The 18102-nt window shown below is 43.2% G+C and overlaps 1 protein-coding gene across 1 annotated transcript in view; it reads right to left on the reverse strand.

Moving 5' to 3' along the window:
• Positions 1–18102, reverse strand: part of LOC137545079 (synaptotagmin-10-like) — a 65160-nt gene that overhangs the window by 42141 nt on the left and 4917 nt on the right. Inside the window, exons 2-3 of the mRNA XM_068266185.1 lie at positions 13153–13255; positions 9288–9408 (exon numbers count right to left, since the gene is read on the reverse strand). Coding sequence (XP_068122286.1) covers positions 9288–9408; positions 13153–13255 — 224 coding nt within the window. The remainder of the gene's footprint in view (positions 1–9287; positions 9409–13152; positions 13256–18102) is intronic.

Here is an 18102-nt window from a genome sequence, read left to right on the forward strand (position 1 = left end):
TGTACTGAGTAAAAATATTTAAAATAAACACATGAGGTAACTTCAAATGAACATTACAGAGTTACCTTGCCATCAGTTCCTCTCAGAAGCTCACCATTTTCTTCTGACAATAATCCCTTCCAGTTCTGACAATATTTTGTCAGATCTGAAATATATCAGTTGCTGTCAGTAAAATATCAGTTGCTGTCAGTTATAGCTGAGAGGAAAACGGATGTACCAGGTAATGTTCATGTTTCCCTATGGCTCAAGTGGGCGATGTTACAGTTTAACTGTGTGCTGACCAGAAAGCTGTTATGGGGTAATGGCTATTTTCAAAATGGAGGACGGAAAATTCCCTTGATCATAGTGAACAAATAGGACGCGGGACAGGAGAAAGACACTGAGGAGTAGACTACATGGAAGGTAAGTATGACTTGTGTATGCTTATTTTCACTTTTATTTTCAGTACAGGTTTTCTTTAACCTTTTCGGGACTGCGTGCATTAGATTCTACTCTGCACTTGTGGCTGTTCTAGCCTGATGCGGCGTAGAATCTACGCCGGCCCGCAATTTCCACTCCCGACGCGATCGTGCGCACCTGGAGGGGGAGATTAAGCTGTCATATGACAGCCGACATCTCCCCCGAGTGATCAGCAGCCATCGCGTATGGCTGCTGATCACGTGATCACTACGATCGCCGTCGGATCGTAGTGATCAGATTGACAGCTGCGGCGGCAGGGGGGAAAAGAAGAGGATCCACTTACCTCCCTACCATTCCCGCGACGATCGGCACCCCCGTCTGCTCTGGCCGGCATCTCCGCTCCATCTGACGTCAGCGCCGGGTCCTGGCTTGATGACGTCATCAAGCCGCGACCCGGAACTGATCGTCAGACAGAACGAAGATGCCGGAAGGAGAAGAGGGTCCCGTGCGGCTCATTGCTGGAGCCTGGAAGGTGAGTGAAGGCTGCTGGCAGAAGGGGGGGGGCACAGGCCACCATGGGGGGACACCAATCCAGCCATCCACACACGGGATCCGGCCGCCTGACCCCCCCAAACGCGCGCACCCCCTCCCGCGCAAAATGCCTTGGTCCTTAAGGGGGGGGTAGGTGGCCGGTCCCGAAAAGGTTAATAAATAGATTAGGCCACTACCAGCAGCCAAATGAGTCCAGTATGCTCACCTCGCCCTTTTATAGTGGAGTGATGGCTCCAGAGGGTGCTGGGAGGGGAGGGTACGGGTTTGTTCCTGTATTATTTGACAAAGGACCTATCAATCATGACGTGGTCCAATAGGATTGCACACATTGTAATAATGTAAAAAAAGGTAATAAATCACCTACAAACCCCATCTTTTTCCATCCAAGGGATAACATCACCTACTAATACATATGTGGAGGATGGCAGCAGTAAAATCTTTAAATGTCCTAGAAAACACGGAGAAAAGAGCACTCGAGAAAGCTCTCTCCTGATTGGTCACAATGAACCACACGAGGGACGGAAGGATTAACCAATCAGCGAGTGGCACAGCCAAAGCTAGAGCCAATAAGCAGCGACAGTGAATGCTGCTATGTGAGAGCTGACGCCCCCCCCACCTCAGGAGCAGTGAATAAATTGTGTAGAATGTGGTCACAGAGTAGGTAAGACGAGCGGCGGCCACATGGAGGGAGGGAGGTGGGTGAGGTCCCACTCCAGCCACACTTCTGCCTGTTGTCAAACTTTCACCTGGCATCATGGGTGGCCAGGCGCTTGCTCTGTACCTCCAAAAAGGTTCAGAATCACTGCACCAGATGATGTTGAGATCGAGGCTCTGTGCGGGCCATACTATCACTTCTAGGACTCCTTATTCTTCTTTATTCTGAAGATAGTTCCTATTCAGATTGGCTTTGTTTGAGGTCACTGTCCTGCTGCAAAATAAATGTGAGGTATCCTTGATGGTTTTGTATGATGGATAAGTATCTGCTTTATCCTGACAAAATCACTGTTCCCGGCAGACACTCCTTATTGTACAGTTTTCCAGCCCTTTGACAAAACAAGCTTGCTTTCTGCTACAGTCAAATATTTAAAATTTTGAGTGGTCTGTTTTTCAAGTTGGGCACATTACATTTTTTTTCTTCTAGCAAGACTTCTATGGACCGTAGATGGGTATACCTGGGTTTCACAGGTTTTTGCCAGTTACAAGCTGATGGCTCATACCTGGATGGCTGGAAATCTCAGTACCAAAGACAATAGTATTCTTTGGAGAGGTGCTCAATACTATTGGCTATTGGTACAGCGGCACTTGTATTGGCCTGAGGAAGCGCCCTCAGACCCCTGAAATCCGCTGCCTGTACATAATACATCTCATTGTCTTATCTGACATTGAGGTAAGCCACCTCATTTTTATATGTTTTATTTGATTTCAACCCAACTTTATTTTTATCTGGGTGCCTCTTTACCCCCAATGGGCTTGATTCACTAACCGGTGCTAAGTATTAGCGCCGGAGTGAAAAGCCACTTAGTGCCCAAAATGTAGCTTTGCGGGCACTAATTGCCGCGCACAAAGCTACATCGCGCACAGCCCAGTGCAGTGCGTGCGCAGCCGGTAATAGTGTGCGGAGCGACGATAATGGCGCATCGGGTGCCCCCGAAATGGAGCATCAGGTGCGACGCTTACAGGACAGCAGGTGTGAAGTTATCGTTGCACCGCGCATTATTACCGGCTGCACGGCTGCACGCGCACTGCACTGGGCTGTGTGCGATGTGTGGGAGCAAACCACTTAACTCTGTGGTTTGCGCCCACTAGGTCTTAAAGCACACTAACCAGCTTAGCGCTGGTTAGTGAATCAAGGCCATTGTGTCCCACACAACACAACCACTGCAGTTGTATCTCCAGAAAATGGCAACATCTTGTGGTCATTTAACATCCTACACAATGTAAACCTTTCAGAAGAAAGCCATGGTAGAAATTGGAAAACTACCATTTCCAATTTCCCTTTTATGGTTTGTTTTATTATTGGCTGCTTTACAGACTCTATGGCTGTAAAACTTTCTAAATAATTCACTTGGAACAGGTTGGTTAGCTATTATGTACAGTGCATCCGAAAAGTATTTACAGCACATCACTTTTTCCACATTTTGTTACGTTACAGCCTTGTTCCAGAATGTAACTATGTAAAAAAAATAAGTATTCACAGACTTTGCCATGAAGCTCAAAATTGAGCTCAGGTGCATCCTGTTCCTCCTGATCACCCTTGAGATGTTTCTGCAGCTTAATTGGAGTCGACCTGTGGTAAATTCAGTTGAATGGTTGATTTGAAAAATCAGTTGATTTGAAAAAGGTACATACCTGTCTATATAAGGTCCCACAGTTGACAGTTCATGTCATAGCACAAACCAAGCACGAGGTCAAAGGAATTGTCTGTAGTCCTCCAAGACAGGATTGAATCGAGACACAAATCTGTGGAATGTTACAGAAGAATTTTGTCTGCTTTGAAGATCCCAATGAGCATAGTGACCTCCATCTTCTGTAAGTGGAAGAAGTTCAAAACCACCAGGACTCTTCCTAGAGCTGGCCAGCCATCTAAACTGAGCAATTAGGGGAGAAGGGCCTTAGTCAGGGAGGTGACCAAGAACCCAATGGTCACTCTGTCAGAGCTCCAGAGGTCCTCTGTGGAGAGAGGAGAGCCTTCCAGAAGGACAACCAAGCAATTCACCAGAGTTGCCCGACGGCAGCCAGTCCTTAGTAAAAAGCACATGACAGCATGCCTGGAGTTTGCCTAAAGGAAATGAGAGAATTTTTTTGGCCTGATGAGACAAAGATTGAACTCTGTGGTGGGAATGCCAAGTGTCAGGTTTGGCGGAAACCAGACACCGCTCATCACCAGGTCAATACCATTCCTACAGTGAAGCAAGGTGGTGGCAACATCATGCTGTGGGGATGTTTTTCAGTGACCGGAAATGGGAGACTAGTCAGGATAAAGGGGAAGATGACTGCAGCTATGTACAGACATCCTGAATGAAAACCTGCTCCAGAGCGCTCTTGAACTCAGACTGTGGCAACAGTTCATGTTCAGCAGGTCAAAGACCCTAAGCACACAGTCAAGATATCAAAGGAGTGGCTTCAGGACAACTCTGTGAATGCCCTTGAGTGGCCCAACCAGAGCCCAGACTTGAATCCAAATGAAAATCTCTGAAGAGATCTTAAAATGGCCGTGCAACGACGCTTCCCATCCAACCTGATGGAGCTTGAGAGAAGCTGGAAAAATAAATGGGCAAAACTGGCCAAAGATAGGTGTGCCAAGCGTGAGGCATCATACTAAAAAAAAATTGAGGCTGCAATTGTTGCCAAAGGTGCATGGACAAAGTAATGAGCAAAGGCTGTGAATACTTATGTAAATGTGATTTCTCATTTTTTAATTTTTAATAAATTTGCCAAAACCTCAAGTAAACTTTTTTTTTCACATTGTCATTATGTTGTGTTGTGTGTAGAATTCTGAGGAAAAAAATAATTGAATCCATTTTGGAATAAGGCTGTAACAAAATGTGGAAAAAGAGATGCGCTGTGAACAATTATCGGATGCACTGTAGGTGTTACATCAACTTATGCATACTTGATTCAGTTGAGTATCTTAATGTATTACAATTAGAGGATCGCCACAGAAACTAGTGTTTTGAAAAGAGGTTAGCAATGGTAGTTTCTGTTTGTTTTTCTATACTTTTCACGTTGAAAAAGTCTTGCTGATGATAAGAGGTAAAAGATTCATTGACAGAATGCTTTATTCACAAAGTAAATATGTGAACCTATTTCTAGAAGTGTATTGATCTGTCCTGTACTATTGAAAATCAACTTCTGCATATGACTGGTCCAATTCCAATTTCCATAAACTAGTATAAAATTAACAAAACGTGCATAAACTTGAACTTTTTAGCATTTCATTGCCTAACTTCAATTTGTAGAAATAAGTTTTAATAATGTAAAACTGAAGTAAATTTATTTAGCTATACTTAATTTCCTATGAGAGCACAGTTAATGAATTTCACAAAAATCTAACATTTAAATGTAAAAATGTATTTTTGCCTTTAAGAAATTAAATGTATAGTTTTGTCCCATCCCTTTTTTTCTTGGTGGTTGAAAAATTACTGTTATGGTGGCCATACATGATACAATTTTTTTATACAATCTTACCATTTCTATGTAATATAAGGGAACTCCCTAAATTATCCTTTCAGTATATTCACTTAATTTACCCTTATACTACATAGAAATGGTAAGATTGTATGAAAAAATTGTACCATGTATGGCCACCATTAGGAAGAGGTGACATGAAGAAAATAAACAAACACTAAACTTGTGAGCACCAAGTGCCACCCTGGTAAAATAACATAAGCTAACACGGTTGTAACTGAAGAATGGTTTTTAGTAGAGTAATAAATGTGGGTTCAAAGCCACTTTAAATTTCCACCTGGGCATAGCGCAGTACAAATTCATGCTTGTGACTGGAATTACAACTTAAGAGTATACATTCTGTTAGATCCATCTGCCATATTAAAGCACACCAGAAGTAAAACAAACTTGTGAAATAAACAATGGTATTTGTAGTTGTATTTGTATTCTAAATAGGACTTTCCTGGAATCCCACAGTTTCATTTTGATTCTAAAAGTTTAGAAATCTAAGTTCAAAGTTTTGACTGAAGTGAACAAACACAGTTCTTTATTAACATTCTATGCAACTCCTATACAGACACATTTTGAACTATTTAACTTTTTATTTGTTCCTTGCACTCAGCCATGCAGAGGTTTTATAACCTCTAATTCGTTATCAGTGAAAGTTATGGTGTAATCCACTGCAGTTCAGTTGCATATTGCACATTGTACAAGCATCATGTGAGTTATATACATAATGTGAGTTGAGCTAAAACTTTACAAGTGGTTATTGAATCTACCCCCATGTCATTTGTCACTTCAGGCACCTTGTAATATAATAAATAATACAAGCAACATATAATTCTTTCCTTCACAATACTTTATGCTCTATTTTCTTAGCAGTACAAAGGACTGCATTACAGCTATTAGGTCATGATTGTGGTCATAAACCAATCTGAGATGGTGAATACTGCATGTGACTACTCCCTGATTATAATAGCTGCTAATGTACTGAAACCGTTACGTATAATTATTAAGTGACCATTCATCATACACTTTGTTCCCAATTACACTTCATTATCCTATTAGCCATATCTATTTAACAGTCAGCTAATGCATTTTTTTGAAAACTTTTCTAACTGAATGTGCTCTTTTACGTTCAGCAGCCATATATGCATAATTATAGCTGGAAAGATCTGATATTTTACTGTCCTTAATTATATTTTTATACAACCTTTAGCTATTCATGTAAAGCTTCAACTAAACATGAATTTTTTAAAATGTGCATTTATCCAGAGAATCTAATACGTTTTATGTAAAACACAAGGTCTCCCTCTTCTTAGCACATTATTGAAATGTTTTGCACATTATGACTCCTCGTCCCATTACATTTAATTTGCATAATTAAAATAATGCCTCTTTAGCCAAGACTGAAAATTACCAGTGCATTTATGTCAAGAATAAACTGGGCCTTTTTTGCTATGACTCTACATATGCGTACCTGGTTAGCTGACAATTGGAATCTGTGCCAAGTGGTGATTGGCTGAGTGGTGCTTTGTAGGCAGAGTGTGAGAGGGCATGCTGTGAGACAAATACTAGTGCTAACTACTAGTAGCAGCAGCTAGTTGTTATGTTTAACGATGATGAATCAGTCACCTATACAACATGACAACATGGCCTAACGTGACTCTTACATTGCCATTAGGATAAGAAATTCAAGCATGTTTGAAAAATCATGGATGCTTATGGCCATTTTGGCCAAGAATCTAGTTTGTGTATAGGTTTTCTCTGATGTTTCCTAACCTTTTTTGCCACCGAGCACGAGTTATCCCATGTGAGATATTTTTCCCCCCTTTGTTGAAGTCCTTGTGTATTTATGGACAAAACATCTTAGGACTATTGGCCCATATTTCATTAACTTTTTCTTCTGAGTTTTCTTCTAGGAGGTAATTTTTAGTTATGATCAATGTGATGCAAATATTTCCAAGCTCATGCAGGATTATGTACATTTTTATGCAAATGTATTCAGCTTGAAAATGGACCAATCAAGTCCCACCCAGGTTTAAATTGAATGGTCCATTTTCAAGCTGCATATATTTGCATAAATATTTACATAAATCTGCATGAACTCGGAAATATGTGCATCTCATTGATCATCCCTAGTAATTTTTCATCTTCTCTTTAACCATTTCCCTAACACAGGTTATTTTTCCCTTAAAACCAGAGCAATTTTCACACTTCACACTCCTCCCATTTATTCTCCAATGAATGTATCACTACTTATCACACTTAAGTGACCTAAACATAGTTTTTTTGCCACAGATTAGGCTTTCTTTGAGTGGTACTTTTTGCTAAGAATTATTGTATTTTATATGCATTTTAAAGGGAATAAGAAGAAAAAAATGTATTATTTTTTTAGTTCTCAGCTATTATAGTTTTAAAATAAAATGTGGTATAATATTATAGATACAACCCACACATTTTATTTACCCACTTGTACAACTTTTAAATTGTGTCCCTAGTACATTGTAAGGCAGCAATATTTTATTTGGAAATAAAGGTGTATTTTTCCATTTTGTGCTTCCGTATACTATTTTAATAATAAGAAAGCCTTTATTTGCAAAAATTAACAGCAATATACCTTCATGATATACACATTAAAAGTGCCCCTAAGTCCCTAAGGTAACTATTTATGTATTTTTTATGCTTTTATTTTTAAAATAAAAGTTTTTTATGGTGGTATCTATAGGGGAGTGGAGATAATGGGTTAACAATTTTTTTTGTTTATTTATTTATTTAATAGTGTCTTTTTATTTTTTGGCCACTAGATGTCAACACATTTTTATTCCTGTGTACTGAACAGTACACAGGAAGTAATGTGTATGCGTTACTGTTTACTTTTATTTTGTTAATGACCACCGTCATCTCGCTGAAGCCAGTGACCATCACTACGGGTAGTATGATCGGCTTTGGGAACACATGTTCCCATTCACTGATCACTACTCTACTGCGGGTGGTCGCAGGCGCCCTCATGCTCATGTGTGCATGTACGCCATAAGTAAATAACAAGATACATGTATATGGTTGTTAAGTGAAGTATACAGAGCCAGGGTGTAGAGAAACTGTCAAGCAATTGACTAGCGGATAACTTTTCAACACTTTGCAATTGAAATAAATTCCAAAAAGTAGGTGCAAAAGTTATAGTCAAATTATTTTGAGTATTTCTTGCTTGCTCATAGTTTAAAATGCATTTTATTGATAAGGTGCAAAAATACCACGTAGGGAAAACAAATCAGGAAAAAAAGTTTATTGCATGTGGGCCATTATGTATTTAGACTAAAAGAGGATCTGAGTGTTACATACTGTAGGGCGGTCCGCATGCTCAGCACCAAGCATATTCCTCCCAAGTGGGGCGGCAGTGTCAGTGTAAGATAGAAGCTAGTTTTGTGAAAACGGCACAGTTCTGAAATCTAACGCTAATATTAATTTAGGTTATGCTGTGATTACTGACACAAGGTTCAGTGGGGTTTTACTTCCCTCTAGGTTTCTTTTGTGGTTAGGGTGGTGGGTTCTTGTGATTAACGGTCTATGTAATATTTTTTTAAGGATTTAAAAAAATTATATTTTAGTGTATAATCGATACCTTATCGATTATTACAATCTCACCTCCACTTGGCTCCACTAATGTCACAATCTCCCCTCCGCCTGGCTCCAGCAGCAGATCGGTGGAGACTTTGCCTCCATATGTATTTGGCATCTCTATAGGTCCCACAAGCTCTCATGGACAAACTCCCCTAGCACTGCCTGGCAACAGGGCACTTGGCATATGCTCTCCAGTGCCACCTCTAAACCAGGAAGTGGTTGAGACAATCTCTAGAGGCACGCTTGGCGTTCATTGGCTGGCAACTGTGAAGAGATCTCCTGATTGGTGCAGTCTAAAAGTCTAGTTGCCTGTGATAGCATTAAGTTGCTAGATCTAGCTGCATGCTGACATCTACTCATTGTCATTGAATCTTTGTGTGAGCTTTTGCTTGTTTATTGACCACTCTATTGCCTGCTGACTCTTGCCTGTTTGACCACTCTTCTGTCTTATCCTTGTACCTGTCTGATCTTGCTGTGAACAACAGGTTTGACATTTCAGTTTAATCGTTAACAGAAATAAGAATCATCCAAGAAAATGTTTTACATACCTGAATAACCAGTGATATCCATTGCTTTTAGATTCCTACACTTTATTACCGTTAAAGTTAAGCGTCCTGCAGTAGGTAGATAACATAAAGAGAACATGATTTCTCCAAGATCCACACTTTCCTTAAAAGAGAAAATAAATAAACACACATGATTAAACAGAAGATAGACATTCAAAAAACATAGCCTATTTCCTACACACAGCAGTAAATAATTCTGCATCTGATTAGATAAGAGAAATGCCTGCCTTTCTTCCACACAGTCATTTATATTATCTGTATGTTGGTGGCGGTGCAGCTACAGTGCTTGTCTGAATACTGAAATAAAGGGGGCGTTTATTTTTCTTCTTGATTCCAGCTTCACAAACGCAGAAATGGGAATTAATGGGTGTCACCTGCCTGCCTATGGTGTGCAGTACAGGTGTGGGAATAACAAGCATGACAAACAGAATAACCAATGTTTATTTAGTTTCTGATGCCTCCATACAGGACAGTTTATCTGTTTTCCTGTAGCTTCAGCTGAAACAATACTGTTGTTTAGTTCCAAATAATACAAGCAATTTCTAAGTGGGAATTAAAAAAAAAATACAAAAAAAAAATACAAAAATGGTTAAAACAGAACTGTCAAAAATACTATGTGAAGATCACAAATACACTATGGTACAAAAAATTAATTTTTATATATCAAATCGTGTGTGTTTGTTTCAACAAAAGTTAGTATACAGATCCCTTTCTACTAGGGAAGATATGTTCTTGGAGTCTTAAGTTCCCCCTGCACACTTTGGCAGAACCACAAACAGCCAATCAGATTTCACCCATTCACGTCAATGGGAAAATTTAAAAACTGCCATTTTCACAGTAATAAAGCCAGTTTTCCCAAACTTGGCACAGTTCCTCACTTGGATACTGAGGTTAAAAATTCAGGCAGAGTGGATGGAACATAAAATAGCCAATCACTTTTCAGCCATTCATTTTCAATGGAAAAATGTAAACTGCAGCCATTCTTAGACTGTGAACATAGTCTAAAAGGGTAAAAACCCTTTCCAAGTGAAGGAAATAAACAAACACATGGACACTCTAGTGCAAGGAGAATAAATTGGTTCTAAAAGATGCTTTGCAGTAGCTCTGCTAGTATATACTACATAATTCTGTCAAGAGTGTGCATTCAGTTTGTCCCAACTTGAGGTCGTTTTAATATTTAATGATACAGCTGGGATACATATCTCAGCATGACCTGAAGAATAACAAAGATTATGGCCAGTGGAATAAAGAGCTAAAGGTGTTGTCTGATGCTCCAACACTGCCGTCACAGTCCCTGCTTACCCACATCCCTTTCTGGGAGTGTCCATCAGGCTCCACCTACATAACTGTCATTCAAAAATTACCGTATATACTCGTGTATAAGCCGACCCATGTATAAGCCAACCCCCCAACTTTTTCCTAATAAAACAGGAAAAAATGATTGAACCGAGTATCAGCCGGGGGTAGGAAAAAGGTGGCCTGGGGGTTGCTTGGTTGGCTGAAAGTTGTAATTGGTGACCCTTCTCTGTCTGTTTCTACTCATTTTACCCATACTTCTGATGCAGAAGGGACCAGCATTAGTCCTAGTATTTGGTTATTAATCACCAGGCACATAGGACTGGGCATACCTGAACAGAAAGAAAGCTACAGATTTGACCTTTCTCCCTACTCCCGCTGTGTACTTTGGTGCAATACAGCTGAGACGTGATGTGATTGATGAAGGTTTGCAGCATGTGTCTGTGTCTACATAATGCTACACTATGTGGCAACTCACATACTTTTCTAAACAGAACCCTGCAGTTACACACACAGATAGCAGGTGTCTGCATCAGAGTAATGTAATCACAATATCACAGTGAACATATTATTTAGTAGAGCAGCAGAGCTGGTAGCAGTGAAATGTAAGCCTGAAAGGCGGCAGGGGAAGAGCCCCACAGAGTGCATATGCATAGTGTTTATAGTAGTACATAGCTGCTCTTACCTAAGCTACGCTAACCAGGTTGAACAGAAATATAATCAGGTGAGTTCCAGTCTGACCTGGTGGAGAAGGTTTCTGGCGATATTCCAGGGGCACTCAGAATGGGCCTCCGCAGTTCAAACCTTTTTCCTGCACCCACTGGTCATAGTGATGGGGATTACAATCATCTGCATCATTACACAGGTGAGTTTGTGTTTAAAATTATGCAAACAAATAAACATGGTTAGAGGATTGGTGTCAAGTACACAATCTCACAAGCCTATATTTTCAAGCTAAGCCACATAATACAAGGTTTCAGCAGTACCTATGGGTTGGAGCTGATTGTATAAAGGTGGTTTTCTAGAAGACCCCTAGCACTGCTCCGTCACTTTGGGTACAAACAAGTTTCACTTTTCCATGGTCAAGTGGAGTATGTAAGGGATACGCCTGTGATGAGAATGCTGAGCGGAGAATGGGATGAGGGCTTAGAAGAAGGGCATTCCCAGAGAGACAAGAGGTCTTGCTCTCCCTCCCAGGGGCATTCACCTAGAGCAGAGAGAGTATGTTTGGAAACGAGCATGGAAGGGTGAAACATAACAAAAAGAGGCTCATAGGTGCCATCTGAACCCTAATGGAGAAACCTGCAGATCAAGTCATTTCAGGGGGCTGTTAGAATGTAAGTATACTTGAATTCTAGGCCTCAGGTACTAAAGTCTAGTAAAGACTTGAGATTCAGGGTCTCTTTAAGCAAAGTTTCTCGGAGACAAATTATGAAATCATTTATAAGACGCATGTTCCTCTAGAAGGACACATAATGGGTTATCAGGTCTAAATGTCCCGACATTCAGACTACGAAAAGGTAAACAAAGCCAATATTTGGAAAACATTGCATTCCGTGCATCTAGGGCATAAAGCACTGGTGCACTAGATGATGATGTGGGTCACATGCCCATGCCTGCCAATTGTAGGCTTGGGGGTTTGGCTCGGGGGATGTCAGAATTTAACTGTTTGACATTCATATAAAAGGAAGAGACGGGGGAGGAGCTTACCATGAGGGAGTGAGCGTGTGGAGCTCTGGTCTCTCGCCTCGGTGAAGCCCCTAAGTCCGTGGGTGCGAGAGGACGTTGCTGATTTTGTACCCCCTGGAAGCGTCTCTGGAGCCTGCCCCAACCCTGTGAGCCCCCGGCAGAAGCGGAAAAATAAGCCGCGGAAGTAGCGGTGGACACAGGCAGAGAAGCAGAGGGGAGCTGGAAAAGGGAGGTCTCCGTAGCTGCGCGACGTCATATCCGCCCGGAACTTCCTCTGGCGTGGCTTGGAGAGGGGATGCCGAGAGCAGCGCACGGAGACACCGGCAGACATCCCCGCTAGCCCAGGCAAAGAGGTATACTCGGCAGTGGAGTGCGGGAACGCTGGGAGCGGCAAACGGAGAACCTGGCAGGCAGCCTTAACAGGCTGGGCACAGAAATATAGCTGGCGGAGGAGTGGGGTGGCGCTGTGAACGGTGCACGGCGACCCTGGTAGACAGCTACACCAGCCCGGGCAGAAGAAAGGTATATCTGGCGGAGGAGAGGGGAAGTGCCGGGACAGGCACAGGAGGACCTCGTCAGACTGAACCTGGTAGAGGGAGCCGGTGCTCCTTAAAGACAAGGTTTCTGGATCCTGTGGGCTGCAAAGAAAAGAGACCTCTGAGATATTGGTAGAGTGACTGAGGGTGGTGCTGGGAATAGTGACTAGGAGCCAGCAGTCTAAAAGAAAAATGGTGAAGGATAAGGAGAGAGAAAAGGAGAAGAAGAAGAACCCAGTTAAAGGGACGACAACCCCAGTCCGGAAATCGGTGAGCAAATATTTCGCAACAGCTGATAAAATACAGATGGAAGTGTCAGACAATACCCTTTCGTTATCAAGGGCCAGCTCCCCGGGCTCAGGATCGGAACGGGGAGGCAGCTTGGAAGAAATATGGAGGTGTTTAAGGGCTCTACCTACAAGATTGGACCTAGAGGCACAGACAGAAAAAATCACGGATCTTATGCGAACTGAAATCCTGGAGATCAAAGATGGATTAACAAACATGGAAGCAGAGATGGAAAAAATGGAAGAACAAGTGGTGAAACTGCAGGCGGAGGTAAACGCGTTAAAGAAGACAGGTGAGAAACAAAGAAGTGTTAATACCTCCCTTAAATATGATATGGACGAAATCGGGAGAGACGTAACAATCTGAGAGTAAAGGGGATCCCCGAGACGGTGAGGGGGGAGGACATGATTACCTGTTTACAAACTATCTTTAATGGGGTACTGGGCCGGCTAGAGGACGCTACAATTAAATTTGAACGCGTACATCGGGCTTTGAGGGCCGTTTCAAGGGATAAGGACTTACCACGGGATATAATTTGCAGATTCCGCAATTTCAAGGATAAGGAAAATATTTCCGCAGCTTTGAGGCAGAAGGGGCCACAGAAATGGAAGGAGTTTACTATTACAGTTTACCAGGATCTTTCTTTTTACACACTGATGCAGCGTAGGGCCCTTAGACCACTGTTAGCAGTTTTACAGCAGAAAAGAATACCCTATAAGTGGGGATTTCCATTTGCCTTAATTATTATGCTGGACCGCAAATCATTGACATTGAGATTTCCAGAAGAATTGCCAGATATTTGTAAAGAACTATCTATCCCAGAGATGGATTTACCAGAGTGGAACCCGGAGGGGAGGGGATGGGATGGTCTGCAGGGGAGAAACAGAGCTGGACTTAAGAAATGGGGGAGGGGGGGGTGGAGTGTTGATTTGAGGGGGGGGGGGGTGGAGAGGAGAGATAATCTCGTTTTGATATGTTATGGTTATTTGTTTGTTTATTTGTTTATCTGTTTTCGCATCAGATGCAAAGATATGTGGGAGAGTAGAAGTAATATTGAACAAAGTGTGAGTATATATGAATATTGAATAGGTAAATATAAGAAATGTGAATGGGTTTGTGGCACGCCTGGACATGGGGGGTGCATGGGTCCGCGGTGGGGGGGGTCTTCGTGCCGCCCTTCCTGCCCCCCCCCTCCCTCCGCGGGCTCTCGGATAGGGAAATGATCACGGTTAAAATTAGTGTGACACTATGAAAAATTAATACTGGAGGGAGTCAAGTTGCTGTGCACCTGAATATGGGGGGATGTGTGGGCGGGCCCGCGGGGGGGCGGACATTTTGGTCCCCCCCCCTCCCCTTCCGCGGGCTCTCGGCTATGGAAATGGTCAAGGTTAAGATTGGCGTGACACAATGAAAAAGATGTGACACTGGAGGAAGCTGGGCTGTGTGCGCCTGGGTGTGGGGGTGCGCGGGGGGGGGGCGCGGGCGGATGTTTTCGTACCCCCCGCCCCCCCTCCCCCTCCCCTGGGGCTTTGAGATATAGAGATAATTACGATTAAGATAAATGTGGCACTATAAAAAAGATGTGACACTGGGGGAGGCTGGGTTGTTGTGCATATGGAGGTGGGATGGGGGCGGGTCCGCGGTGGGGGGTGGGGGGGGCGGATGTTTCCGTCCTCCCTCCCCCCCGCCCCCCATCCACGGGCTCTCGGCTGTGGCAATGAACATGGTTAAGGTTGATGTGACACTATGAAAAAGAGGTGATGGTGGAGGAAGTTAAATGTATTCAAGTTGAATTTATGGGGGGGAGATTGCTGTGAGAAGATTCAATTTGCATGAATATTTTTGGGGACACAGGGGTTAGTGGGAATATAGGATAGAATACTGCATGTACTGATGGCAAGGCTATCAGAAAGTGCATATGGTAAGGAAACGGCTAGAGCCATGGCACGGACTCCGTTGGTAGTAAGGGGGAGGGGTTGGGAGGGGGAGGGTTAGAAGCTATAACAGGAAAAAAGAGAAATAAGGGGATGCGCCGTGCGAAGGCCTGGGGGGGGAGGGGGCGGGGAGGGTAGAAGTTGGGTTTTGTTTTGCCCTGATTGGTATTGCTATGTTGAGATTTACACTATGGGGTTTCTCTCTCTCTTCCCCTCCCACCCCACCCCCTGGATGATTGGAGGACCTGTCCTCTCTGGGATACATTATTATTATTATTTATTGTATTTATAAAGCGCCAACATATTACGCAGCGCTGCACAATAGATAAAAAGGTTAACATACAAGGTAGGACATACAGGAAACTCACAACAAAACAAGATCATGCAAATGATTTGATAATACAGTGTCATAGGTCAAATAGAGATCCACAAAAGGGATGATTGTCAGCAAGATTGCATAATCAAGCTGGAAACACTAAGGGAGAGGGCCCTGCCAGAGGCTTACAATCTAAAGGGTGGGGGTGGAGACATTAGGTGTATCTGTTGAGAGGGTGTCTAACAGTACATATTATGGTGCTAGTGTAGGGGGGTATGCGAGCATGAAAGGATGAGTCTTGAGAGCTTGTGTGAAGATATTGAAGGTGGGGGCGAGTCTTGTGGCTGGAGGGAGCGAGTTCCAGAGAGCAGCTTATTGCGGGTGGACCAGGCATTCCAGAGGCCACAGGAAACAGGGAGTGAATGCCTAGGGGTAGGATGGATAGGAATAAGGTTATGCTGAGGAGGTGTGTGGGTAGAGTGTGGGGGGGAGGGAAGGGAGGTGCATGGGGGTTGAGGGCCAAAAGGGAGTCTAAAGACAGAAAGGGAGAGGGTGCGGGGAAACAAAAGGGGGACAAGGTGTAGAAGGAGGTGGAGGTAGAGCATGTGGTGATGGGGGATAGCAAGATGGGGAGGGAGATAGCTGGGAAATGGTGGAGGGGTCAGGGAGTTAATAGGAGGGAAGGGGTACATTTTGCACTGAAGGGATAAGGTAGGATGGGGTGTGGAGAGTGGAAGCCTAGACAGGGGGACAGCAGTTAGACCAAGATGAGATAAATGTCACCAATGATGTGGCTGAAGGGCTTCAGCAAAGTTGCATCAATAATCAATCTGGTAAGGAGCAGTCCATAGGAGATCAAGATCAGCAGTGAAGTTGGCAGAACATCAATGATGGCAAAAAAATCCAGCTGTGTATGATTGGTAGATGGGGTGTCTGGTTGGTAATGACGTAACTTGTCTGAAGGTCGGCGATGGATCAGTTGGTGGGGATATCAGCAGTGGAGCAGCCAGCGAAGATCAGCAGTGGTGTGGTTGGTGAGACACGGTGAAACCATCAGTAGTTTGGTAAGCGGGTGTGCAGTGCTTAAATTTAGCTGGTGTATGTTCAATATGGTATTGAAGGTACTTCTATGCAAGGTGTAGGAAATCAGTAGATGAACAACAGCCCAGAGTGTTGTGCTAGTTCACTTCTGTTCCCTTCTGGCTCAATTCTGGTATAATTCGGTTTGTCTAAAGTACCCTTAAAATTATTACCCTTTAAATGTATACCCTTAAATGTGTACACTGCTGACCAAGGTCATGCTGACTATATGATCTGCTAATATATCCCTGACTAGATAGATCCTAACAAGCAGACTGATTACAGCTGTGAATATACGAGACACTAGACTCTAGCCACACAGGGGCAGGGCCAGTCTAAAGATATGCAAATTGTGACTAATGAATTGAAATAGGCAAATGGTCACACAGGAAGAAGCCCCAATTATTAACACTTATAATTAAGCAGATTGATGCAGAATTTAGAATTTAAGCATACAGCCAGGAAAATTAATCAGTTGCATACCATAAAAGCAGATTGATGCAGAATTTAGAATTTGAGCATACAGCCAGGAAAATTAATCAGTTGCATACCATAAGAGCAGATTGATGCAGAATTTAGAATTTAAGCATACAGCCAGGAAAATTAATCAGTTGCATACCATAAGAGCAGATTAATGCAGAATTTAGAATTTAAGCATACAGCCAGGAAAATTAATCAGTTGCATACCATAAGAGCAGATTGATGCAGAATTTAGAATTTAGATACAGAGTGAAGGTTGAAATAAGCGGGGCTTCATGGGGGGGGGGGGCGAGCTTCCACGCCTTAGGGGTTTGGTGGTTCAATACCCAGAAGGCGGAGCAGCACGCCTATGAAACTGGGGAAGGGTTTCAAGAGGAAAGATTCCTCAGGGAGGAAAGAAGGGATGGGGGTGGACGGGAGGGGGGTAGGCTGCGGGATGAGTGAGAGGAGAGGTATGGATGTGGATGGGGGGGGGGGGGGGTAGAATGGGAGGAAGAACTGAAAAAACTGATACTGGGACAGAGGTGAGAACAAGGAAGGCATATACAGATGAAAATAGGTAGTCTTAAAATTATGTCACTGAACGCCAGGGGCTTGAACATCCCGGAGAAGAGAGCATCTATCTTTAGGCTATGCCATAGAGAGGGGGCAGATATAATCTGCCTGCAGGAGACCCACTTTAAAATCTCATGTGCTCCAAAGCTTTTTGACAGGTATTATAAGACAATATACTTGAGTGGTCTACAACAATCTAAAGTGAAGGGGACAGCTATATTACTGTCAAAGGATATCCCATTTATATTAAAGGAAGAGTATGCGGACCCACAGGGGAGATTTAATCTAATTAAAGGTGAACTGAAGAACAGGATGGTCACGGTGGGGTCATACTACGCGCCAAGTATTAACCACCCTGGCGTTCTATTAAGATCGCCAGGGCGGCTGCGGGAGGGTTTTTTTTAAATAAAAAAAAAACTATTTCATGCAGCCAACTGAAAGTTGGCTGCATGAAAGCCCACTAGAGGGCGCTCCGGAGGCGTTCTTCCGATCGCCTCCGGCGCCCAGAATAAACAAGGAAGGCCGCAATGAGCGGCCTTCCTTGTTTTGCTTACATCGTCGCCATAGCGACGAGCGGAGTGACGTCATGGACGTCAGCCGACGTCCTGACGTCAGCCGCCTCC

This window comes from Hyperolius riggenbachi, chromosome 2, assembly GCF_040937935.1.
Source record: "Hyperolius riggenbachi isolate aHypRig1 chromosome 2, aHypRig1.pri, whole genome shotgun sequence".
Taxonomy (NCBI): domain Eukaryota; kingdom Metazoa; phylum Chordata; class Amphibia; order Anura; family Hyperoliidae; genus Hyperolius; species Hyperolius riggenbachi.